This window comes from Balaenoptera musculus, chromosome 4 (assembly GCF_009873245.2).
Source record: "Balaenoptera musculus isolate JJ_BM4_2016_0621 chromosome 4, mBalMus1.pri.v3, whole genome shotgun sequence".
Taxonomy (NCBI): Eukaryota; Metazoa; Chordata; class Mammalia; order Artiodactyla; family Balaenopteridae; genus Balaenoptera; species Balaenoptera musculus.
In genome coordinates this window covers 139730243-139755894 of record NC_045788.1, presented here as the reverse complement: position 1 = coordinate 139755894, position 25652 = coordinate 139730243, and the positions used below count along the sequence as shown (strand labels likewise).

The following is a 25652-nucleotide window of genomic DNA, read 5'->3' as shown; positions in this document are numbered from 1 at the left end:
CTATCAAACTGTACATTTAAAACCTGTGAATATTACTGTATATAAATTGCACCTCAATTTTTAAAAAATTTAAATGTAAATTTTCTAATATTCAGAATTCTTCAAAAATGAAATAATGAAATAATTTCCTTCACAAAATATTAACTTTCCTGCCAACGGAGGAGACATCATTTATCAAAAGCCGAATGATATTTTGAGAGCCGTTGTATGAAATAGATGTCACAGGTTAGTGGCTGGCCTCAATAAAAAGTAGTTTCCCTTCTGGCATTAATGCTCAATGATTTAAAGTTAAAGGCTCTTATTTGCACTCCTTCCTCACGGGCTGTATCATATTTTATAACATATATGGAAAATATTCTAACTTCAACATGACTTTTAGTAAATACATCTCTCTGTTAATTCTATTTAATAGAATATATAAGGCACATGAGGTGTACAACTTTCCTTAGCCCATGCTACAATGGAGATAGGTTTATGATTCATTGAATTAAAATTTAAACCTGGGGCAATTCTTGAGCTCATGTTGCATAGATACCATAATAGATCATCACGCTGATTTCAGAAAATAATCACCTTTAAATAAACCTTAATAAAGTCAAGGCAGCTTTCTTTGGGCCTACTCTTCTTTTAATTACAGTTGGAATGGCAGTGGCTAAAATGAATTAATTAGATAAGGGTTACAAGATAACCTTAACTCTCTAATGAAGCTTTCTCTATTTTAAAGTCCTTGTCTGTAGCAATCATTATTTTGCTTGTTTTTTTCAAAAACTTAACAGTCCCATGAGTTCAGTATTTTCTTGTGTCTTACTTGTCTGCAAAAGAAAAAAAAAATCACTAAGCTTTATGTCTTCAAAATATCAATGGGTAGATATAATCTTTTACACCCACTCCCAAATGACTGCATTTGCTCTGTCCTTCATTGCTTCATCTTTCCCTTGTTGCATCATGAAGCAACAAAGGACTTAGCACGTACTCCTAAATGCCAGTCCTTGGGGTAGTCACTGGGATGATGAAAGCTCATTTCCTCCCATTGAGAACTCCTGCTGCAGCGGGAATGAGGCAGATTCCAGAAGGGAGGGAGAAATCCTGAAGGATTAGAAAATACAGCAAGTAGTTAAGAGGAGAGGAAGGAAGACATCATGTTCCTGGAAGAAGGTCTGTTACTTGCAATGGCAGGAGGGCTTGACAGGGCAGATACATCTGTGTCTGGGGGAATGGTGTGCAGAATGGCAAAATGAAGAAGGATGAGACTTGAGAGCTAAGTCTAGTCCACATCTTGAAGGCTTTCTGTCCTATGAATGAGGTCTGGAGGCCATGGAAATTAATGAAGAGATTTAAAGCAGAAAAATCATATGGTTCATGGCAGGAGGAGTCACGCATTGGAATAAAATGAGTCCAGGTAGGACGCCTGAAGGGGAGGGCTTTGTAGTCCCCATGAGAAGTGATGATGGCTGGAGCTAAGGTGGTCATAGGATGGGCCAAACAGAAGATGCTTTGTAGGATTTAATGGCCAGTTGTGTGAGGGAAATGTGTGAGAAGCCTTGAGGACAGACGTGCCAGAATTCTGGCCAAGGACTGTGCTGGGTGTTGGGTTGGGGAGTCGCTCCAGATGTAGAATATCTCATAAATTCATCTGTTTCCCCTCTGCCCTTCGTACACAATGACTGGAGCAGGGGACTTCCTCCCTGGATGACTAATGCCTGCCGTGGGTGACAGCCTCTCTTCTTGTATAGCTAGAGATCAGGCAGCTGCTCTCAGAATTTCAAATTTTAGTTTGAATGGTCAAGAGGTGGAATTTTATCACCACTTCAGCTAGATCACATTCTGGATAAGCTAAATAGATCTTTTGGTAAAATGAAGAATCTTATTGACTATTGCCGTTTGGAATGAAGAGTGTTCCATACTGCACACTGTAGACTCACTAACTTTGGAACATAATCCGTCCTTTGATTCATGAAAAATATGCAAAGATATAGTTGGAGAAACAAAACCCACATAAAAATAGCAAGCCATGTTAGAGAATAATTATATGGGTTTTTATTTAAATCTTTAACTCAAATTGGAGAATGTTTTTCCTCTTAGGGCTTTAAAGTTTTTGGCCTGAGATGTAGCTAGGGAAAAGTAGAAATAGAATAAGGAGTTCAGAGACCTTGAAGTTGCCTTGTCTCAGTGAGGGTGGTTGGAAAGTCTCCAAGTGACAGACTGTTAATTACAAGAGCAAAACAACTTCTGATAAGGGAGAGGTCAGTGCCGTTTGATAGACTTCATGGAAGGAGTGAGCGCCATCAGCCTTGATGTATAAGTAAGGTTTAGAAAGAAAATAAAAAATATAGCAACAGGGCTTCCCTTGTGGCGCAGTGGTTGAGAATCCGTCTGCCAGTGCAGGGGACACGGGTTCAATCCCTGGTCTGGGAAGATCCCACATGCCGCAGAGCAACTAAACCCATGTGCCACAACTACTGAGCCTGTGCTCTAGAGCCCATGAGCCACAACTACTGAGCCCGCACACTTAGAGCCCATGCTCCGCAGCAAGAGAAGCCACCGCAATGAGAAGCCTGCAGGCAGCAATGAAGACCCAATACAGCCAAAAGTAAATAAATTAAATAAATTAATTTAAAAAAAATACAGCAACAACACTGGAACTTTCAGTAAGTAAACCAAGGTCCACATTTTTGCTTGTTCATTTTCTATATGACTTTGGAAACCTGATTGAGTTTCTCTGAGTCTCAGTTTCCTCATCTGTAAAATGGAAATAATGAGACTTACCTCTTGGAATTGCTGAGAGAATGGAATCAGGTAACAATTGCTATGTCCTTAGCACCCAGATAGTAGCAGGGATCTCCAGTTTCTCTTCATTTAATGAATGAGTAGAAGGAGGACAGAGGCATTCAGACATATTTTCTGAGGTCAGTGAGGGACAAACAACACCAGTTAAGACACAGAGGCTGTGCCATTATTATCATAGTTAGCCCGCCTGCTTGTTGCCTTGAACAAATACATGCTTGATGTAGGAAGTGATGGGGAACCTCAGAAGTCCTGGAACTGATTGCCTTTGGGGGTGGGAGACCAGTCTGGTAGCAGTCAGTGGGCTGTGTCTCTACAGATAAGGGAACCCAGGGAAGACCCCTTGGCCTGTCAACTGACCCTCCAGACCCCATCCCTGCTTCCCTCGCCTCTCTTTTTCCTTCCATCCCTATCACAATTTGGACACCTATTAGCTGTGTGATCTTGAGTAAATTCCTTAAGCTATTTTTACCCCAATTTTCTTATTCATAAAATGGGAGAATAGTTAATAGGGGTTTTCTGAGGGTTAAAAAAAAGAATGTATTTATCACAGCACCTGGCACATAATAAGCCAGCAGGTGGGAACTCCCTTTCCGGCTCTTCTGTTTCTCCCTTCCTTCCATTTACATCTGCATGACTTTGGTACATGATTGAGGACACATTACATAGAAGAGGCTGGGGGTAATCCCAAGTATCAGGCAATTAATTAGAATGGTGGCCTAGGGAATACAGTCAGAAAGGTAATAGTGCAATATAGTTTTGCAGAAAGTGAAGCAGTTGGGGATAAATGGTGTGTGGAAGATAGAGGTGATAACTGAGACGTTAAAGCTGAGGTATAGGATAAAAAGGTAGGATTGAAATGGAATTTGGGAACCCAGTTCCTGGTTATTCCTTATACCAGAGTCATATGACTTTGGACCATTGTAAAGCTAAGCACATTTTTGATAGTTTGGGTCACTTGGAAGATTTATGAATACTTAATTTAAAATAAATTAGCTGTTATCATAAGGGAAGTTAAAAGAAAAAACACTTAGCACTTATGCATGTGCCTCATGACTTACACTGGCAGTGGATGGGTGATCACCCTAATGTCACACTCAGTTGGGTGACCTTGGCATAGATGAAGCCATTTTGAGGGAAAGGACTGAACTTAATGGCAAAACACGCCTGCCCTTTGGTTCCCATTATTGGCTCTGCACCACTGCGAGGAAAGCTACCAACACTATGATTTCCTATCTGTGATTCCAAAGGTCAGTTTTCTTATACTTCTTTATATCTTATGACGGGTCTGTTGTTTCTGGCTTTTAATGATGAACTGGCACATAGTGAAACAAACACATTATCTAAAAAGCCCTTACTTGACCTTTACTTGGCAGGAAAAATAAAACTTATACAAGGCCACTATCTAGTTGCTGTTTGTGGACCCAATTTATGATACTGTATTCATGCTATCATTTTGCTTCATTCATCCCTTCATTTTTCCAACAAATACTTGTTAAGCACCTATTTTATAACAGATGCTGTGAGTGCTGGGGGTACAGTGGTGATCAACACACAGAGAGCAAGTCCCTGCCCCATAAAACTTAGTAACAACCTAAATGGGAAAAGAATTTGAAAAACAGTAGATACATATGTGTATGTATAACTGAATCACTTTGCTGTACACATGAAACTAACACAACAGTGTTAATCAACTATACTCCAATATAAAGTAAAAAGTAAAAAAAAACCTTACATTTCAGTGCAGGAGAGAGGCAATGAACCCACAGATGATGTCAGGTGTCTACCTGTGGTATGAAAAGTAAAGCTTGGTAGGAGGATTGAGAGTGATAAGGGAATGGAATTTTCAGATGCACAGGGTAAGCCTTTCTGAAGAGATTTTTGAAAAGAGACTTGACCAAAGTGAGGGGGTGAGTCACAGGTCTCTCTGTAGGAAGCGAGTTACTGGCAGAGAGACAAACAGGTACAAAGACCCTGAGTCAGGAGTGGGTTTTGTGGGTTCAAAGTACAGCAAGAGACCAATGTACTCCCTGTTCAGTAGGAGAGAAGGGAGGGGCCAGGTTATCTATTCTGGGTATGACAGGAAGCCACTGGAGTTTAGTTTCCAGTGTCATAAATTAAATCTTACCTAGACTTTGATCAATTACTATCTTGACTAAATGCCATACAGCAGAGAATGGCAATATTTATCTACACAGGACCCCCGTCCTCCGCTGCCACCACCAAATAGCTTCTGGTTTACCTTCAATAAAAATGAATCCCTGTTCCTGTTGACAGATAGCAAAACCTACATCCATTCTTTGGAAATATGTAGCTACTTAGAGGCCATGAGTTCCAAACATAAAACACTGGACTGTACCTAACACTGAAAAATACCTGTCCTATTCCTCCCTTAAAAATAGCAAAAATAAGTCTTCCCTTTAATAAACAGACCAAAGCCAAAAATCACGTATTTTAAACAACCCTCATCTTAAACATCAAGAAGCAGGCAACCCTCTCAAAGGAATCCCTTCGAGATTTCAAATACTGTCAGGCTACATGGGTCCCATGACAGGATTTGGGTATTTTAGAACATATACGTCTCACGTGACTCTTTTTAGGAGGACAGGAATATTGCATGTGCATGCAATTATGATTCATAGAAATGTATGGCAACAGTGGCCTGCATTGCCTTTTGGGGATGCGACATAATTATTTGGTTGAACCCATCCTTTCTATCTCTTTAATCACCCTCATCCCCACTGGAAAAGTCTCTCTATTGGAAAGCCAACTATATTGGTGGATATGTTCACCACAAATAAAGTGTTCTGCAAATAAAAGGAAACCAAAATACAGTTAAAAAAAAAAAAAAAAAAAAGGAAACCAGCATCTTTGAGGAATTATAGCCGAGACAATACAGAGTCTTCAGTCTTTAGGTCCTGTCATAAGTTTTGGCCAAAATCATGACAGTCTTGACAGCTCTGCAGCCTTCCACCTCAGTTCTGTATCTCCTTGGCCAAAATCCTCCCGCAGAGCTCTCTGCTTTCTTCTGTTAGATGGTGCTTCTAGACCCATGCTCCTCAAAGACCTTGTGCATTGGGGTCACTCTGATCTGAGTTATTAACTGAGCCATGCTACTTTGGATAGGGTCTGTTCCCTAGTCTTTAAAACTGGAACAATAATATCCATTTATTGATTTGTCCATTCAACAGATATTTGCAGAATACTTTCTATGTTCCAGCACTGTGTTATGTTCTGGGGTGCGGTGGTCTGCAAGAAAGGCATTGTTCTTGTTCTCCCAGGTGTGCAGCCAGATGTGGGAGACGGGCATATAAACCAGCAATACCAAACGTGTGGTAAAGGCTATGACATGATAACGCAGGGTTCTGTGGAGGCACTCAGTCTTGTCCACAGCATCAGAACAGGTGTCCCAGACTAAGTGAAATTTGAGCTGAGATGTAAATACTACTAACTGATAATTTGTTAAACAAAGAAATACAGAAGCCTATGTGAAGACCCAGGGGGTGCTGGAGAATAGATAGACTGGAGCAAAGCTTACAAGAGGAAATGTCAAGAGATGAAGCTGGAGTGCAAGGACCCAAGTCATAAAGAGCCTTCAGAATATCATAAGGGTTTTCAATTGTGTCAAGGGACAATGCGAAGGCACTGATGATTTTAAGCAGGGAAGTCACATCATGTGATTTCTCTCTTAGAAGAATCTTTCAGGCCACTGTGCAGAATGCATTCAAGTGGGCCAGTAGGTAGCCGGTAGACTAGTTAGGAAGCAGTTTCATAAATCCAAATAAGAGCCAGTTTTAGCCTTGTCTCAGGTTAAGTCCCCCTGAAAGCAGAGTGTGAGGTATAGGACTGGCTGTAGATCACTTATTTGAGATGTAATTCCTGGATCCCAGAGTGAAAGAATGAAGGGAAATGAGATAAGGAAAGGAGGGGGGAAATCAGTAAAAGTTGCTTTAATGAGCTAGTTGCTGCTGTGGGCACCTGGGGCTCATTCCTTCTGGGAACCTTCCAAGGCATCACACAGAACAGTTGTTCTCAAAGGTAGTCTCTGGACCTGCAGCCTCAGCATCACCTGAGAGCTTATTAGAAAAGGCAGCGTCTTGGTTCCTGCCTCAGACCTGCTGGGTCAAAACTTTTAGGGACAGGGTTTAGCAACTTGGGTTTTAATCAACTCTTCAGGTGATTCTGACACCCTCTGATGTTTGCACAGACATAGAGCACACCTTAGAGTTGTCCAATAGGATTGGAGGATGGAGAGGCAGGGCATTTATCCCGACGCCCATCCCTCACTGGTTGCACCCATGAAGTGAGTGTTTGTTACTTTAGAGAAAAGGCCCTGAGACAGCAGAGACTCATGTTCTGGGTGTGGTGCCCCGGCAAAATGCATGGAGCTGTCCACACTGCAGTGCTGAAACCGGATGGATGGAGGCACTTCACCACACACCCTGTCTACCCATCATGACTAGGACACGGCAATGAAGATGAAGAGAATTTGAGGATATGTGACACGTTTGCGAGAAAGAATCATCAGCACCTGATACCAGGAGATTAAAGAGGGGCATATGAAAGATAATTCTCAATTTTATGGGCCATTTCCTTCAGTAATTGCCTTACACTTACAATATGTCAGTGGTTATTTTCCATGTAAACCTCTGTGATCGGTTTTTAAATAATATTGCTTTGGATTAGAACCAAATCGAGGGGAGGGATCATGGATCAATTATAATCAGACATTCTTCCAGAGGAAATGCAAGAGATTAGCTACCCTGCCCATTTGACAAGAGATTCCTTGCTCTTAGCAGAATTTGAGCCAAATAGACAGAATGTACGTGATTGCATATTTACCTTCCACCCTGGACAGAATGATTCTGACATGATGTCTTAAACTTTGCAGTCTACCCTTGTGGTTGTTAGATTAATTTTACTAGAAAACTTTGCTCTATAAAATCTCCAGCATTTTTTTCCTAGGAATAATTTTCTCACCATGAGACAGACAGACATCCCTTATCACTTTTTAAAAATATATTTACATTTTATAGACTACATTTGTCTCAGAATACCACCTGAATACCAAATGAAATAAAATTGCTCACTATGAAAAGACCCATTGGCTGTGCAAATTATTTAATTAAATAATTTGCACGTTGGAAACTGTGTTTATTAATGATATGTTAAAGCTGGACACACCTGCATTTACTAAATTAACCAACACTCCTACAACACTTCATATCTTCCAGGCACTTCTGACAACTTTAATGATCTTAATTCATGTTACCCCCATACCAGTGCTATAAAATGAGTTCCCAGTTTACAGATAAGGAAATCGAAGCTAAGAAACATTTGACAGCTTACACAATATGACCCACCTAGAAGTAACAAAGTTGGAGATCAAATCCAGGTGTTTAGCCTTTGGCTCTGTGCTCTTAACCATCACTCTCTGTTGTTTCTTCCAGAAACACAGCAGTGAGTTCCATCTCTAGCTGCTTCTTGTCTTGATTTTGTTCCCCCCTCCTTGGCTGTTTGGTGGGCAAAGTGACGTTCACTATGGCTCATGCCATTTCAACGTGCTTCCAAGATCCTAACTAATGTAGACTCTAAACTTCTCCCCAGTCCATTTCGTGTGGTGGCTGGAATTCCTGTATATCTCTAACTCATAGGACCACATTTTTGCCTCAAAATGAAGAATTCTGGAAATTGCAATGCAGAAAAGATTAGCCTTATCAGGAGTTGTGGAAAGGAGGGGAAGAACTCGCACATTTGCTAAGTATCTAATATATGCTGGACATAATCTATGTCCTCTCACCTAGTCTCGTGACAGTCTCATTGAAAATCCATCCTGTAATTAGTCACTGATCTGCTGGAAAAGATTTCTGGATCCTAACACCTTTAGATGCTACCTTTCCTAGAATAATCTGTATCTTCTCTTTAAGAGAAGACTTGAATACTCTTAAAATCACAATAACTTAACTCAAAACATTTATGTTCTCTTGGCAGATATTTTTTAAGCAGAGTGCATGTGTATGTTTTGGGTAGGGATGGTGTTTTTTTCAGCATCTCATAAAACTCACCAAATAAGCAGTTACTTAATCTGTTTTGTTTTTTTTTAATTTTAAATAGGTACTCTATAAAGCCTTCATGGCACCTCACTTCAACTGGCTTCCATAGTCCCTTTTTGGCTCAGAAGGGTACTGATGTCAGAAATAATGGTCTATGTGTCTTTATCAGATTTTTAGGAAAAGTTCAATACCATGTTGTGTTCTTTACTGCCTTTAGGAAGAGACTATTAATTCTCCCTTCATCTCCTGTTAGAGGAAGAATAGATATTGGATGCTTTATAAACATTTCATACCCAAGAATGGATCCCTGATGATCTTCCATAACACAAATCAAAAACAGAATGTCACATTCCCTTGGTTTAGTCAAACTGCCACACTCCAGAGTCCAGTGCAAGGCAACTTCCATCTGCATCAGATCATTGATATAATAAGAAAAATCACCTGCATTGAAATTGTTTCCTTAATTGGTCCCTAATTACAAATCCTCTGCTTTATTTTCACATATATGTAAAGCATTCTTTGTACTTTCATGCTTGTTAAAATTCTTGGATTTCTTAAAATCACAGCTTTAATAATCTGCAGTCTTGTCTGAATTACTGGTGGCATTTCTCTCTTTTCAGTTCCTCCCAAGTTTGTGGTTCAGCCACGGGACCAGGACGGGATTTATGGCAAGCCTGTCATCCTCAATTGCTCAGCTGAGGGTTATCCTGTACCCACCATTGTGTGGAAATTCTCTAAAGGTATGAAGCTACTTGATTTGCTTGTTATCTACCAAATGTATGTTATATTCTAAAGGATGAGATGAGCATTTCTTGCAGAGATGTTTCTTACAAATATATACATCCCCACCTCCACCAAGTGTATCCGTCCTTCACATCACACCTCTAGTAACCCACCTAAGTGTTTTCATTTGGGCCATGAAATGTTCTTGTATAACATGCCCTTGGAAAGACCGGATAGGGGAGGCAGTTTATTCATGTAAGTTATTTCAGCACCTGGGAAAGCTCTACCTTGACTACCTGGGAAAGCTCTACCTTGACTACCTGGGAAAGCTCTACCTTGACTACCCATGTTGGATGACCATGATCTGCTTGGGGACCCCTGCAAGCCCATACACATGGAAAAACAAGTATAAATTGTCAGAATTACTCATTGTTGGAAAATTATTTCCCCAGTATTTAGATAAGTAAGGGTAAGTGGCTTTAGAAGGTTAAAATAAAACTACTGGTTGTTTTATTTACGTAGATACCATAGATATAAAAAACTACCTATCATCTCCTTGGTAGTCTCTTTTTAAAAGCAAAATTTCACCCTTAATCTTGCTTTCTCTTCAAAGGCAAAGCAACTTTTCCCAGTATTAAGGTAACACTGTAAACATTACATAAATTAAAATGAGCAGTGTTGGAAACTAATGAGGGAACCATTCTAGACATGGTAAAAATAATTTATTTCTATCTTATCACCTTCTCCAGGGAAGTTTCCTTAACTATGCTTACGAATGTGTTGGAAATTCTCTTTCCTTTCTCATTCACATAACTTCATTCAGTAATTTATTAAACAGGTGAGGGCCAAATATATACTGATAGGATAAACAAACAACAAATAAATAAATAAATCATGTTTTTTTTTTCCCTAACAATCTTAAGACTTAAGGTATATAGTGTGCTGCATTTTCTTATTGAGAAAGTAACAGCAATCAGAGAAAAACAAATGGCATACTTGCCACAGTTCCTTTTGGTGTATTTCCTTTAGGGAGAAGGAGCAGAGGGAGGAAAGAGAGGGATAGACACCGTTTGGTTGGGGGGAGAATCAATTAAATTTGTTTTAAATCCCTGAGATTACTCCCCTGTAGCATGCCACATACATTGCCCATGTGAAAAGCACTTTATCCCAAAATAAAAGCCTGTTATTCAGAGTATCTGCCCGCGTGACTTTTTATTTGGGGCCATACTTGTAGCCCTATGTTGCATTACATGGAAACAAATAGCATACATTTGATTTAATGTACTCTATATCGATGTGCATGTAGTTTATATAGATGTGCATGTGCAATGTAGTTTATATAGATGTTACAAACATTTTCCATGATGCTCATCTTCTTCAAAATAACTTCTAATGCTTGACATTGTGTGGATGTTCTTTCTTTCTCTTGGGTTGTTTTCCATTTCTCACTATTACAAACACTGCAGAAGTGGACATCCTCGTGTGTTAGTTCAATGTGCATATGTGTGGTTGCTTTCTTTTTCTTTTTTTTTTTTTTTTGAGGAACCTCCATACTGTTCTCCATAGTGGCTCTACCAATTTACATTCCCACCAACAGTGCAGGAGGGTTCCCTCTTCTCCACACCCTCTGCAGCAATTATTGTTTGTTCATTTTTTGATGATGGCCATTCTGACCGGTGTGAGGTGATACCTCATTGTAGTTTTGATTTGCATTTCTCTAACAGTTAGTGATGTTGAGCATCTTTTCATGTGTCTGTTGGCCATCTGTATGTCTTCTTTGGAGAAATGTCTATATAATCCCTAGAAGTGAAATACTGTGATCACACTGAAGGCTCTTGGTCTGCACTGGACCAGGACACATTGGAAAATATTAGGGCAATTTACACACTGACCAGTAGTATGAAGCTGTGTGTGTCTTGCACCCTTGCCAACTAGATAGTATCCTTTTTTCCTTAATCTTTACTATGTGATGGGTGAATTGTTTTAATTTACAAATTCCTGTTTTAATTTACAAATTCCTGTTTTAATTTACAAATTTAGATTACTAATGATGTTGAAAATGTTTTAGCCTTTGTTTACAGACCATTTCATTTTCCCATTTGGGGAATTTCTGATTCATATTACTCTTACATTCATCTCCATGTCTCATTTATTTGAAAGAGTATTTTTCATAGATTAAATAACCCTTTGTCTGTTATGGGTGTTACAGACATCTTATTCCTTCCCATCACTGATGTGCAAATTAAATTATAGAAGCCTTTTTACCTTTGAACTTGATATGCAATTTAAAATCATTAATGAAAAAATTAAAAATTGCAGCAAACAAATTTTTAAAAGTTAAAATCCCCCTTTAAAAATATCACTCAAAGATAACCAAAGATAAATACTGCAAACGTTTTTTTTAAGAGTTTTTTTTGATGTGGACCATTTTTAAAGTCTTTATTGAATTTGTTAGAATACTGCTTCTGTTTTATGTTTTGTTTTTTTTTTTGGCCATGAGGCATGTGGGATATTAGTTCCCCCATCAGGGATTGAACCCACACGCCCTGCATTGGAAGGTGAAGTCTTAACCACTGGACTGCCAGGGAAGTCCCGATATTGTAAACTTTCATCTAGCTTTTCAGACCTGTCCCCCTGGCAAATATATATAACCGTAGATATACATATAATTTTGTGTTTTTTAAAAAATTGTGAGCATGTGAGTCTTCCTGATCTACAACCTTCTTTCTTCAGTTAATAATAGGCTATGAATGTCTTTCCACGGCAACAAATATGAGTGTTCACTGTGACTTTTTAACGTCTCTGTTGAGTTTCTATTCATACATCAATAGATACATCTAACTTCTCTTGCCTTTGTTAAGACTGAATTCAGTGACTTAATGCCACAAGGGTTTACTCCTTCTCATAAGAGGAGTCTGGGAGTAGATAGGGCAGGATTAGTTTTTCTCCCCTGAGTCATCAGGGACCCACACTGTTTGCATCTGTCTCTTCTGTCACTCTTCGAAAGCATCTCCCACCATCAGTCAATGGCTACTAAGGTCCAGTGGCCACTTACACATTTCCATGGACGAGGAAAAGCACAGAGAGAAGGCTCTCACACCCACCTGAGTCAGTTCCCTCTAAGGACCTCTCCAGACTGTGTGATCAATCAATTCTGCTCATGTCTCACCAGCCAGGTCAGCCCTCGCCACAGGGGTTCTACAAGTTATGTTATAGCTAAGCATACGGCCGTCGTGACTACAACCCAGGCTGTTTCACTAAGGGGGAGGATGGATGCTTGGCAACCAGGTGTGTCCAACACTACTGTTGGATATTGTGTTTTTTCCCAGTTTTTCACTATCGTAAAAATGTCACAGTGACTTCTATCTCATTGATCTCTGTACACGTGTCCATTTTCTCTCTGGTGATAAACTTCTATAAGTAGAATTATGGTTCAAAGAGTAAGCAATTTCTATAGATTTCAATACGTATTGGCCGCTTGTCATCACTTTTTTCATCTACACTCCTTCCCGCAGTTCATAGTAGTGCCTGTTTCTTATGATAAGAATAATGCCAGGTATTATGCTTGGTTTTTTAATATTTTTCAATAGAATAGGGGAAATGGTATATTATTATTTTAATTATGCAAGTAGCAAAGATGTTTCTTAAGAAAAATTTAGCCTTGCTTATGGAACATGTTTCCCGTAATCAAATAGTCTCTAAGAGCATTAAGTGCAGTTCTTCTATGTCACACACACACACACACACACACACACACACACACACACACACACGCCAGACTCAGGCTGTTTCTCCAAGAGATGCAATTTAAGCCTGAAGCTGCAGAATTCCAGAGTAAATTGCAGTGATTTAAGGGCAGCTATTGCAGAAATGAAACAATCTTTCCTGAAAAATAATGTTATTACAGTTTTGACCTTGGGTCTGGATACACAAAGTCTAAGACATTCAATTCTGTCTCCTGATATTTTTTTTTTTTACATGAACAAACAAGGTTTCTTGTCAAAAAGAGATTTGAAAAAAAAATCAGGGTTTAATACCATGGTGGGCCTTACCTGTGCTCACAGAAATCGATAGCTAAGCAAATGTATGTCATTTATAGTGGAGGAAGTGGGTTTCAATTGCTGTCCTGGGGACCTGGAACATCCCCTTGTTAGCTGCTAAAGGGGAAAGAGGGGCCACTGATGCAAGAGATAACTGATGCCCATGGGCTGCCTGGACATCTTTTGCTCTCTGGCCATCCAGGGATGCTTTGATCGGAGGAATGTCCAAGGACAAGAGTCAGGGCATGCCTGGTGTAGGGAACGGGAGAGCAGTGAGGAGCAGTTTATATTTAAAGTAGGGTTATCAGAGAAGACCCCAGAAGAAGGTAATGTTTGAGCAGAAACTTAAAAGAAATGGGAGATGAGCCATGTGCATATCTGGGGGGAGCACTGAAGGTCAAGGGGTCAAAGCCGGGGCAGAAGTGGGTTTATACCTGGAATGTTCCAGAAGCGCCAAGGAGGACACTGGAGCTGGGTCCTGCTCACTCACTGCAGTGGAATGAAAGGAGGTTCTGGAGGTCCCAGCCGGTCAGATTCCTCATCGATGACCTTAAAGATGTGGCTTTGCCTGGCGGGGGGCGGCGGGGGGAATGCAGGCAGTGGATCAGAGTTGTGACAGCGGCGCTCTCCTTTCTTCTGCTGCCCTGCGGACACCAGAACTTAGCAGGCTACTGGGATAATTAAGAGATGCCATGTGCTCTGCCTAGTGTTTTCAAAGGACCCTGTCGGCCCTAGGTGGAAGGCAGGAATTGCAGCTGGAGACCGGTTAGCAGGCCTGTGCTGTGATGTGGCCTGGACGAGCTGTCAAGAAGGCACGAGTAGTTGATTTCTGAATTGATCTGGCTGACGGATTGGATGTCGAAGAGAAAGGGAGAAGTCGAACAGGATGCCCGGGTCTTTGAGAACAGTGGAAGTGCCACTTTCTGAGACACAGCAATGTCAGGAGAGCAAATCGGCCCGGGATCAATATCAAGAGTGAGTTTGGGCCTCATTCTCTGTAGACACGACCCAATTCTCAGTATAAGAAACGATACATTTTCTAAGTATCCTAATTTTTTATCAGTAAATGCTTTCTCCGTGGTCAGGGCTTATCCCTTCCACGTTCTGCTCAGCCAGTGTATGCTCCACTTTGATGTCACCTCAGTTCTATGTTAGATTGATCCCCTGCTCAATGCTACTCCTTTACCTATAGTTTCCAGCGAGGACTATTCCAGGTTCGTTCTTCACAATGGCTTGCCTCTTGCCTTTTTGCACATAAAGTGAGTTTAGCTTGTAGGAGTTGGTAGCTTGCATTATTTCCTGGGAGGGGACAGAAGCTGCTTGATTTCTCCTTAGAAACGACTCTTTTTTTTTTGCCTGCATGCACCGAAGAGCTGACTTTGAAGTCCAGTAAATGTATAGCCTATGCCTTGATGTTATGCATGTGGGGTCACTTTTCCCCCAGATGTGTCATATGCCTATTTAATATGTAGGTTCGAATCATCTTTTATGTAAGAAAATTCTTCTTGAGTCATGCCTGTAAATATTTGTTCTCTTCCGTGCTTTGCATTTGTGGGTGTGTATATTCAAAGTTTATCTCAAGTCACAGAAAATATACAAACTAAGACAACAGAATGAACTGATTTTGTTCCAAGAGAAGGTGATGGGTGACACCTGGCACCAATTTGGGTCTTTTCAAGGATTAGGGTGCAGAAGTCATCTTTTTGCAACATGTCAACAAAGTTACGGAATTAATTTCCAGATTTATTCCCAGGTATTTTTGAAAACGTTTTTAGGTGCTCAATAGATTTCTGTCTTTATTCCTTTAAGATCCGGATGTTCTGCCTCTGCCCAGGAGGTAGCATGGTGACCTGGGTCTCCGATTACGGTGCCATCAGATTCCCTTCACCTGTCTTCCAGAGGGTGTCATTTTCTCTCTGATTTTTTAACTGATTTACTCCCATTTTACTTTGTTTGATATTTTCTCATGTTTATTCTCTACGTCTTTTTCCCCACAAAGTCCGTTCTCCTTTGTGCTCTCTCCAATATTGCCTTCATTTTTGTGATTTTATTTTTTCCCTTCTTTCTCCAGTTCCTCCAGCTCACATTTCATTCTCTCTTGAGCTCTCGCTTCATAGACAAGTAGCTATTTTATTCACAGCTTTCATCTCAATCATGGCGTTCTTCTGAGGAGATTTCGTTATAGATTTCTGTCTCTATTTTATTCTTCCATTTTCCTTGTAGTATCTTTGCTAGATCCTGGCTTCCTTTTGAGTGCTCACATTTGAAGAAAATGCATATCCCCAGGAAGAGATTGCTTTGTGCAAGTATCTGGCTCCTCCCTGAACCCTCCTTCACTGATCTAAGACACACGGCAGGTCCAGAGAAGCGGCTGCCTCACCCAGCCTGGGCACACCATGGCCGCTGATGTCTGTTGCCCCTCACATGTGCTCCCCGCTTTCACGATGCGTACCCTGCTGATGCTTGTTCAGAGACCCAGCCGTGGTCCGTCTCTCCTTGTCTTTCTGCAGGTTCCTTTGCTCAGTGTACACTGTCGGCTGCCCCACCACCTATTTTGTGGTTGAGATTTTAGCTATTTCCTAATTTCGTGCATAAAAGAGTTTGCATTTTCTATTCCTCTTTCTCCCATTTGCTTTTTTATGATTTCCAGGAAGAAAAGAAACGCTGTTTTTTTTAAAATTTTATTTTCTTTTTTTTACACAGCAGGTTCTCATTAGTTATCTATTTTATACTTATTAGTGTATACATGTCAATCCCAATCTCCCAATTCATCCCACCACCACCACCCGCCCACCCCTGCTTTCCCCGCTTGGTGTCCATACGTTTGTTCTCTACATCTGTGTCTCTATTTCTGCCCTGCAAACCAGCTCATCTGTACCATTTTTCTAGATTCCACATATATGCGTTAATATACGATATTTGTTTTACTCTTTCTGACTTACTTCACTCTGTATGACAGTCTCTAGGTCCATCCATGTCTCTACAAATGACCCAATTTCATTCCTTTTTATGGCTGAGTAATATTCCATTGTATATATGTACCACATCTTCTTTATCCATTCGTATGTCGATGGGTATTTAGGTTGCTTCCATGACCTGGCTATTGTAAATAGTGCTGCAATGAACATTGGGGTGAATGTGTCTTCTTTTTTTAACATCTTTATTGGAGTATAATTGCTTTACAATGGTTCATGTGTCTTTTTGAATTATGGTTTTCTCTGGGTATATGCCCAGGAGTGGTATTGCTGGGTCATATGGTAATTCTATTTTTAGTTTTTTAAGGAACCTCCATACTGTTCTAATGCTGCTTTTATGCTGCCATCTTTAAACCCTTTGAACTTAAATCCTATTGTTTATATATTAAGGTTTATGAAATTTGAACTTTACTTCAGAAAAATAAAGGAGAAGTAGTAGAAATCATCAGTTAAGAGAGTGGGCTGAGTTCAAACCCCAGACACACACCATCTGTCTGTGTTACTGCAGGAAAATTACGTAGCCTGCATGAACCACAGATTCCTCGTATGGGAAGCAAATGAGATATGGGGAGTAATGTGATGATTTAATAAGGTGGTTCATAGAAAGCATTTATCACAGTGCCTGGCACAGCATTGAGTCAATACACGTTCGCTGTTACCATCATCATCACTGTCGTCATCACCTCACCTCCCACAGTTAGCCAGTTGCACTAAAGCCATTTATTGCCTGGCCCAACCTATTCCCGCTAACTTTAATTCCTTTATAGTCTATGAAAAAAATGTGTCTGCTGAAATCCGTTTTCTATCCCTCTCTCTCGCACTGTCTGTCTGGCATCAGGACCATGCCTACTAGAAGTTTATCTCTTCCTAATATGTTTTAATATCTCATACAACACTCCTCCCCTCACTGTTTTTCTTTTTCAAAAATGTCCTAGATTTCTCACATGGATTTTTATTTGCGTATTTCTTCTAGATGAAAGTTAGGCTAATTTTATCAAGTTCCCAAAACAATATTCTGAAAAATTTGGAACACTGTAATAAATGTAAAGGTTAGCATGGAGAACATCAGTATCATTAAACTATTGAGACTTCCCTGCCAATATCATGGACAGTGTTTCCATTTATTCAAATCTTTTTATATGCCCATTATAAATTCTATTGCTTTCTTACTATGGTCTGGGGTAGTGAGTATGTATAAGCTTCTGCCAATAGTTCTTTTTGATCCTCTTTGGTTTTCTGGGTGGAAAGGTGTTACATCTATAGCCAGTTTTTGTTGACTCTCTGCAGCTGTCCGTGTCTCTTTCTTTTCCAAGCAAGGGAGAAGTGCTCCTTAATTTGGGGGGAGTTGCTATCTTCTTCCACTCTCTAGTACATACAGAGGCTGCAGTGGGATAGGACCCCCTGTTTCGTGCCTATTTCTCTCTCCCCCTCCCTGTGCCCTTCCTTCTCTTACCTGTAGCACATTCACATGAGACCAAAGTTTCCTCAACTCCAGTTTTTCCTGGAGACATCAAAGAATCCATCACTATTTGGTGCACAGTAGTTTTGCTTTTGCTCAGGCATCTCCCTCTGTCCCCAGAAAGCTGTTGGAAGTTGTCCTTCTGTACCCACGAGGTATACTCTACCAGGGGTCCTGGCTGTCCCTTACCTCCTGGGTCCCAGAAGTGTCCTCTTCTGCTTGGTATCAACCCACCTGCCAAAATCCTCCCATCTTGCCATAGACTCTTTTTATTTTCTTTTTTTTAAAGCAACTTAAAAAAATCTCATGATTTCTGTGGATTAGGAGTCTGGGCACATCTTAGCTGGGTGCTCTGTTTAGGAATCTCTCATAGGGCTGCAGCTGTTGGCCAGGGCCAAGTCTCATCTGAACTGGACGAGGATCCACTTGTAGGTTCAGATGGTTGTCAGCAGAAGCTGTGGACTCTTTATAGGGGCCAACAGGGACTTCAATCCTTTGTTCAGAAATCCATAGGAAAAAATCTGACACTCACAACAGTTCTCTGGATATTTCCATGCAGTGTACTCAATTCTAGACTGAGAAACAAATGTGTGCTCAGTACGCCTGGTCAGACTGCTCAGATGACCCTTCTGGAGCCTCCTCCTACCTCAGGGGCTTGCCCTGGAGTGCTTCAGCTTGGTCCTGCTCTTACCCTCTCTCCCACGGTCAAGGTGACATCCCAGCACCCTCCACAATCCCCAAGGCCTGTGTCTCCAAATGCCATGAAGAATGTGCAGCATGGGACAAGCCCAAGTTCTCAAGTATGTTAATTGTAGGACATTTTTTCTACCAAAACGAATTCCAGACCTCCCTGCTGAGTTGACCACGGCCACCTCTTCCTCAGCAGTCAAGAGATGGCCCCCACTGCAGATCCCCTGCTTTCCATTCAGAAGATAAGTCCGGATAGGGACAAACAATCAAGAGACCAAAAAAATACTAATAATAAGTCCCTTAAATGAGATTGTTCCTCTTTTCCCCTGTAGGAAAACAGGAGGCTTCCTATTGAAGTAACTCCGTGGGGAGGCCCAGTCAGGATTGTCCTTGGGTCTCTGGACCCCCAAAGTTCCTTCCCAAGCTCTGGTCCCTTAATCCTATTTCCTGTATCCTTGCAGGTTTCACTCGTGTCCTGACCTCGGGCCTGAGCCTCCTTGTTTTAGCATTCAAGGCATTTAGCTTCATTTCTTTACCCTCATGGCCACTTACACTCTGACCTTGAGTGCCAGATCACTGCCTTTGCTCAGACCGAGTGTTGCTTTCACACCCCTGTCCTGGAAACTGGATCTCTGTCTTGGTCATCTGCTTGGCCCTTGGTCATCTAATCCTGTCTCACCTCCCTGCCTGTCTGTCTGTCTGATTACCACCCAGAGCTCTAACCATGCCTGTCCCGCTTTCTGCGTGCGTTAGGATGCCCCCAAGCCCCCATCCCCATGCATCCAACCTCTTCTGTCCACTGGTTTACTGGACCTGCAGTCATCCTCTTGGGTCTTTCCAGCAACACCTGCTCCAAACTCCTGCACCAGGCTTGTCGAGGCTATCCAGTCTCACTTATCATCTGGTGTTCCTTGTCCCCACGCAAATACGTGACAAGCTATGAATCTAGAATGAATGCAGAGAAGGAGCTCAAAGAATCTAAAAAGAAGAAAGTGACACCTCCCTGTGACATGAGTGGTGAAGACAAACCCAACTTCACAGTCAAATGTGGTTCCCTCAGGTACAACGAAAGCAGCTCTGCTTGTCTGTTCGCAGGTAGGAGCAATGGGTCTCACTGAGCAATAATGAGGTCTTGGAAAAGGATGGTGAGCGGAACGGAGAGGATGAATGTTCATCATGTTGGTGTATTTTCTTTTGATGGTGGAATAAAGCTCACGAGGAATGGAAAACTTCGGCCTTTCCCTGTGCTAAAATAAGCGGGGTCTCCGTGGCTCTGGGAGCTGCATCAGGACCATCGTAGATGCCCCCACCCCCGCCCAAGGAAACTGCAGTTACCCCGAGCCTTGGTAGTGTCACCAGGACAATGGCCCCGGGGGTCCATCTGGCCCTCCCTTCTTTTTCTCCACTCCTCTTTCTTTCTCTTCCCTCTTTCTCACTGTCTTTCCCCAGGAACTTTCTAACCATCCTCTTGTGGATAGGAACAGCCACACTGAGGACAAATGTTTGGGCATCTCTTGCTCCAAGGAGGTGGTGACTGAAAACCTTGTATGGTTGACACAGCTGCAGGGGCGGCTTGCAGCCCGTGGTCCCAATGCAAAGCCATGGTGGCCTCAGCAAAGTTCAGCCACTCAAACTGCCTCTGGTATCGCATATCCCATCAACAAGTGCTGAATCGTGTCAGTTCATGGTTCCATTTTCTGATAAGTGAGTAAGGGACCAGTGTTCCATCTTGATGATAAAAAAGGATGCTTGCAGATTAGGTACAGAGTAAAAGTCATGAAATTAGCATGGTAAACTAGTGGACCACCAAATTCTAACAACCCCTTGGCAGGCACTAGTCTAGGCCACCTAAGTTCAGTTGTTTTCATTGGATAGAAGTCTTCAGGATAGACATAAAGAGATTAAAAGAAGAAAGTGAATTGCACAGTGAACATAATTATATGCAAATTTACAAAAGAAGTAACCTTGATGCTGTCCCAGTTATGGTGCAGTGTTTTATCAAGAAGGAATTTAATACAGGGAATTAGATGCATGCATAGTTTTAGAAAGATGGGAGGAATTCAACTGCCTTTTAAGAACTTGACAAATGTGGGAGCCAGGAGAGGCTACTTCCATCTGTGGTTCCAGCTGCTCCAGAACGAAATTTGTTCTCTCGGACTTGGATATTTGGCATCTGCCCATGCATCAACTTACTGCTTCTAAAGGAGAACGATTATTTCTCCTTCCTTGCACTTTCTAAATCGCATTCAAGTGCCTCTCACCGGTGAAATATAAACCAGAACTGTGACAAATCAGCCGGGGAGATGTTCTTCTCAGGCTTCCCATCCCTGAAATTTAGGGAAGAGTTTAGAAGTGCAGCAGTAGTGCTAAGATCAACAGACAATATCTGATGCAAACATATAGACAAAACATGATGTGCACATTGTGTACCATGTGGAAGCTTCTTTCTTTGGGCTTGGGAAGAGCCCTCCAGCCTGGAACTGGACCCGTGTCTCAGGACTGTGCCTCTGTCCTCTTTGGGATTCTTCTCTGGAACAGGACCCAGAACCCAGCCCTCTGTCACTGATCAAGGGTTCCCTTCCCAGCGGCCACACCTGAAATGGGTGCACCTGCTGTTTCTCTGGGTACTTGCTCTCTCCTCATCCTATCCCCACCCATCTTTGTAGCTACTCACTCCCTTCACCCCACCAGCTGTTCTCAGAGGAGGCGGGCCCTCTCCCTGAGCAAGGAAAACAAACTCATTCCTCAGGAAAACACCGCCCTCTCCATAAGGACGAATGGGACTGTGTTTTGACTCCTTGGTGAGGAGAAGGAACAGCTTATCATTTGGGTGCAGCCCAGGGAGCAGAAAGTGATCTCCTTCTTCCTGTTCTCTTCCCCTCCAAAACAATCTTCTTCCATCTGCCAGGTGACTCTCTGCATGTGCTCACTGACCAATTTCTTCTGGTCCCAGCATGTGGGCATTGACACCCACTTGCATTCATGCAGTCTTGTTCCTTTTCATGTGAACAATCTATATGGTGTGTAAATGAATTCTTCTTCCCATTTCATATATGATGACGTTAAGGATGCAGACAGAATAAGCTACTTGCTCAAGGGCAGAGCTCCTAAGTTTAAGAGATAACATAGGAGCCCAATTCTTCTGACTCTTAGTCAAGTGCTCTCACTTCAGATCAGCAAAGACTTCAGAGGGAAGAAAAGATGAAACAATGACCATATTTGTTGCTGCCTTCAAAGTGGGATCACTTGGTGATACTCAGCTATTCTTTTTCCACTATTCCTACTCCCCCAGTTCTTGAGAGTCCTGCTAGGTGTATCTTTTCAATAAATAATAAAGGTCACACAATATGAACATACCCAGTCATTCTGTGGGTGCCTTACATAATGTGTGAACATTTGCTTTCCATGTAACAGAACATTAAAATTGTCGCCACTTGACCCCAGCTATCCACAGAAAACTGACATCTTTTTAATTAATGGCTTCTGGTTGCTCTAAGTGTATCTTCTAGTTAATTACCCAAAGTACTTACCTTATGCTAACAAGATTGCAGAATTTTGAAATATTGTATGCACTGTGTTAAATTTTGTTCTTTACAATAACGATGAATCTGAAGTAGATGACCTATCAAACCATGGCCAAGTCCACTTCCCTCAAATTAAACAGTGCTCATCGTTGGGACTGTTGTCCTTATGGTGGGTGAATTACTCTGTTTAGCAAGCATGATCACATTTATAAATGGTATATCCCTTCAAGCTAGGTTCATTTTCTGATGGAAAAAAAAAAGATTTAATGGTTTTCAACTGCACTTATACTTTATCTCTGTCTCCATTAGGACATTTTAGTAATGAAGAGGCTTCTCTCGGTCAAGATAGGAGTTAAGAGATAATCCTTTTCAGCTGTTTAATTGAGAAAGCTTAGCAATGTAGCTAAATTGTATATTGTAATTCTTTACTATAAATGTGTCAAATATTGTAAGTATTTTTCTGGTGAAAATTCTTTGAGGAAAAGAAAACATTTGTTTTTGACTTGAACGATCCTATAACTTTTTCACATTCTATCAGCATTTTATTAGATTTTCAGGGATTTGTAACACATTTTTACAGAATTTGTAAATCCCATAGCATTTTCAGATTTCCTGGTTTGCTGCCTTATGGAGACATTTCTTAAATCCTACATTTCGCTGAATTTCCAGGTTGTGTGTAGTAGTGTCTAGACCTGGCTCCCAGCTTGCAGTTAACTTTGAGAAATGTATCAATAGCCTTTACAGATTTTTCAAACTGTCAAACAAATTTAAGCACCTAAATAAAAATCAAAGGCTTTTTCTTTGATTTTTAAGTTCCAATAGTATTTTTTATCCTTACCCCAAAGAAACTATTATCCTTAAGAAGGAATTTTATAATTTATGAAACCAGATCCTTAAAAGATACAATAAACTTTTATAGGAGAAAATAAAGTATGATCATCTCAATAGATGATGAAAAGGTAGCTGATAATATTCAATGTACAATCCTGATTAAAACAACACAAACAAAAATAAAGTGTTGTAAAATAGGAATATAGAATCACTTTTAGGAACCAAAGTGCTTTGGCAAATAAAGAGGAAAAAGACAAAGTTCAGTAGATGCACGGGCAAAATATATAGATAGAGTGTTCACCGAAGAACAAGTACAAGTTACTGATACATTTATAAAAAAGATGCTCAGACTTATCTATAAGCAAAAGCAACCAAAAAATATACACGTTAGTAAAACCATGTAAATTAAAATAATGAGATATATACTATATTGATGAAGATCAAAAAGATTAATAGTGCACATGTGTGAGGAAAAAATTAACTCCAGCCCCAGGAAATAAGATTACTCTGTCTTTTACTAAGCAACTTAGCAATATATTTTAACACTTAGATGTGCAGAATTCCACTCCAAGTATTTATCCAGTGGAGTTCCTACCACTGTATCTTTCTTTCTATTGATGGATTGATTGACAAGCAGAGAGGTTCATTGCAACATTGTCCTTAGTCTTGTGGAGTAGGAAAGAAATAGTCAACTAATCATAAACTGATTAAATAATTAGAAGCAGAAAGTAGAAAAAAACAGCAATAGTGTGTGCTTACTGTATGTCATACCATAGTTTAAGAATTTAAACGCCTACACCGCCCTATGAAGGAGGATCTATTATTATCTCCATTTTGCAGGTGGGGAAACTGAGGAACTAAAAGGATTCCTGATTACCTAGTTTTTCACAGTGTATTGGGGATCTGTTGCTGTGTAACAAATTACCCCAAAGCTTAGTGGCTTAACAATAATAAAGCACATTTATGATCTCTGTGGGGCAGGAATCTGGGTATGGCTTAACTGAGTCCTCTGTATCAAGGTCTCTCCCAGCACTGCACTCAGGCTGTTGGCCAGGGATTCAGTCATATCAAGGTTCATCCCACTCAGGTGGTTGCTGGCAGGATTCAGCTTCTCACACACTGTTGGTGGGGGGAGACCCTCATGGAAGGCTCTCCATAGGAAGGCTCACAATATGGCCACTCACATTTACCCAGAGTGAGGGTTCTGACCTCAAAGTGAGATTGACAAAGAGGCCACCATTTTTGTAACCATAGCTACTTGCCCTGGATCCACCACAGAGTAGGTGCTTAGTAATTGGACAATAAACACCATTTTGTATAGACAAAGCACAATTTTGTATGTGCTTATAAAAAATTAGGAAGGCTATAATCCCTTCTTTTTCTCCTCAAGATAATGGGATCTTGAGGAGAAAAAGAGGGCAGTTACTTTTTTACTGTTTAAATTTTTGACCAAAAATTCACAGATTCCTAATCTGAAATTCTCATGTTTTAAACCCCAGTAGGTAATCTTGGAGATAGCTTTCATCAGTTATTTTCCAAAATCAACCATTCATTTAGTGATATGTTCATTATCCATCAAACATTTCTTTAATTCTTCTGTGAACTTTCATATGGATTAAATTTTAAATGATCTATATTATACATGCTTCTGTTGTAATTTTGCGTTTTATACATTTTGATAATTTTTGACTATTCCCAAGGAGTGAACAAGTGTAAGGATAAGAATGATTTTGTTCATTTCATCTCATTTTATAAAATAGTCAGTAGCTGATACTGAGGAAATCAACATATTGAAGTTATTAAAAACTACTATTATGTATTTAAAACTTTTTCATCCCTGATTTTGAATTCTTTGTGAATAAGATGAATTAAAACCGTTTTTCTACTTAGAAAGATGTTACAATATTTCACACATCAAATATGAGATAAAGAACTAATCCAAGTGTGTGAGTATTATTAGTATATGCACCCCCCTTCCAACTTTACAATTATCTTACATCTATATACTTTTTACATACCTTTAAATCAGATGTCAGCCAACTATAGACCACAAGTCAAATTCTTCTCAAAACCTGCCTTTGTAAATAAATGTTATTGTAACATAACATCTGATTTATATACTTTCTATAGCTGCTTTCATGCATCAATGACAGAAATAAGTAATTGTGACAGACTGTATGGCTTGCAAACCATAAAATGTTTATTATTTGGCCTTTTATAGAACAAGATTTCCAATAACTGCCTAAAAATATTAAGAATTTTTACCCATGAACATGGTGTAATGCCCCATCTCTACTCATCTAGGTCTTCTTTAATTGTGAGCAACAACTTTTGCAGTTTTCAGTAGACCAGTCTTGCAAATATCTTGTTAAATTTATCTGTAAATATTTCATGTTTTCATGCAAATTTATTGTTTTTTTAAATTTCAGTATTGCTTGTTACTAATATATAAAAATAAAATTAACTTTGAATTTTGTAATTTGATGTATCCTGTGACTTTGCTAAAGTCATTTATAATTCTAGCAACGATTTTGTAGGCTCTTTGATTATCTGTGTAAATAATTATGTCATCT

The 25652-nt window shown here is 40.3% G+C and overlaps 1 protein-coding gene across 1 annotated transcript in view; it reads left to right on the top strand.

The window, feature by feature from the left end:
* Positions 1-25652, top strand: part of DSCAM (DS cell adhesion molecule) — a 605868-nt gene that overhangs the window by 345682 nt on the left and 234534 nt on the right. Inside the window, exon 10 of the mRNA XM_036849729.1 lies at positions 9458-9577. Coding sequence (XP_036705624.1) covers positions 9458-9577 — 120 coding nt within the window. The remainder of the gene's footprint in view (positions 1-9457; positions 9578-25652) is intronic.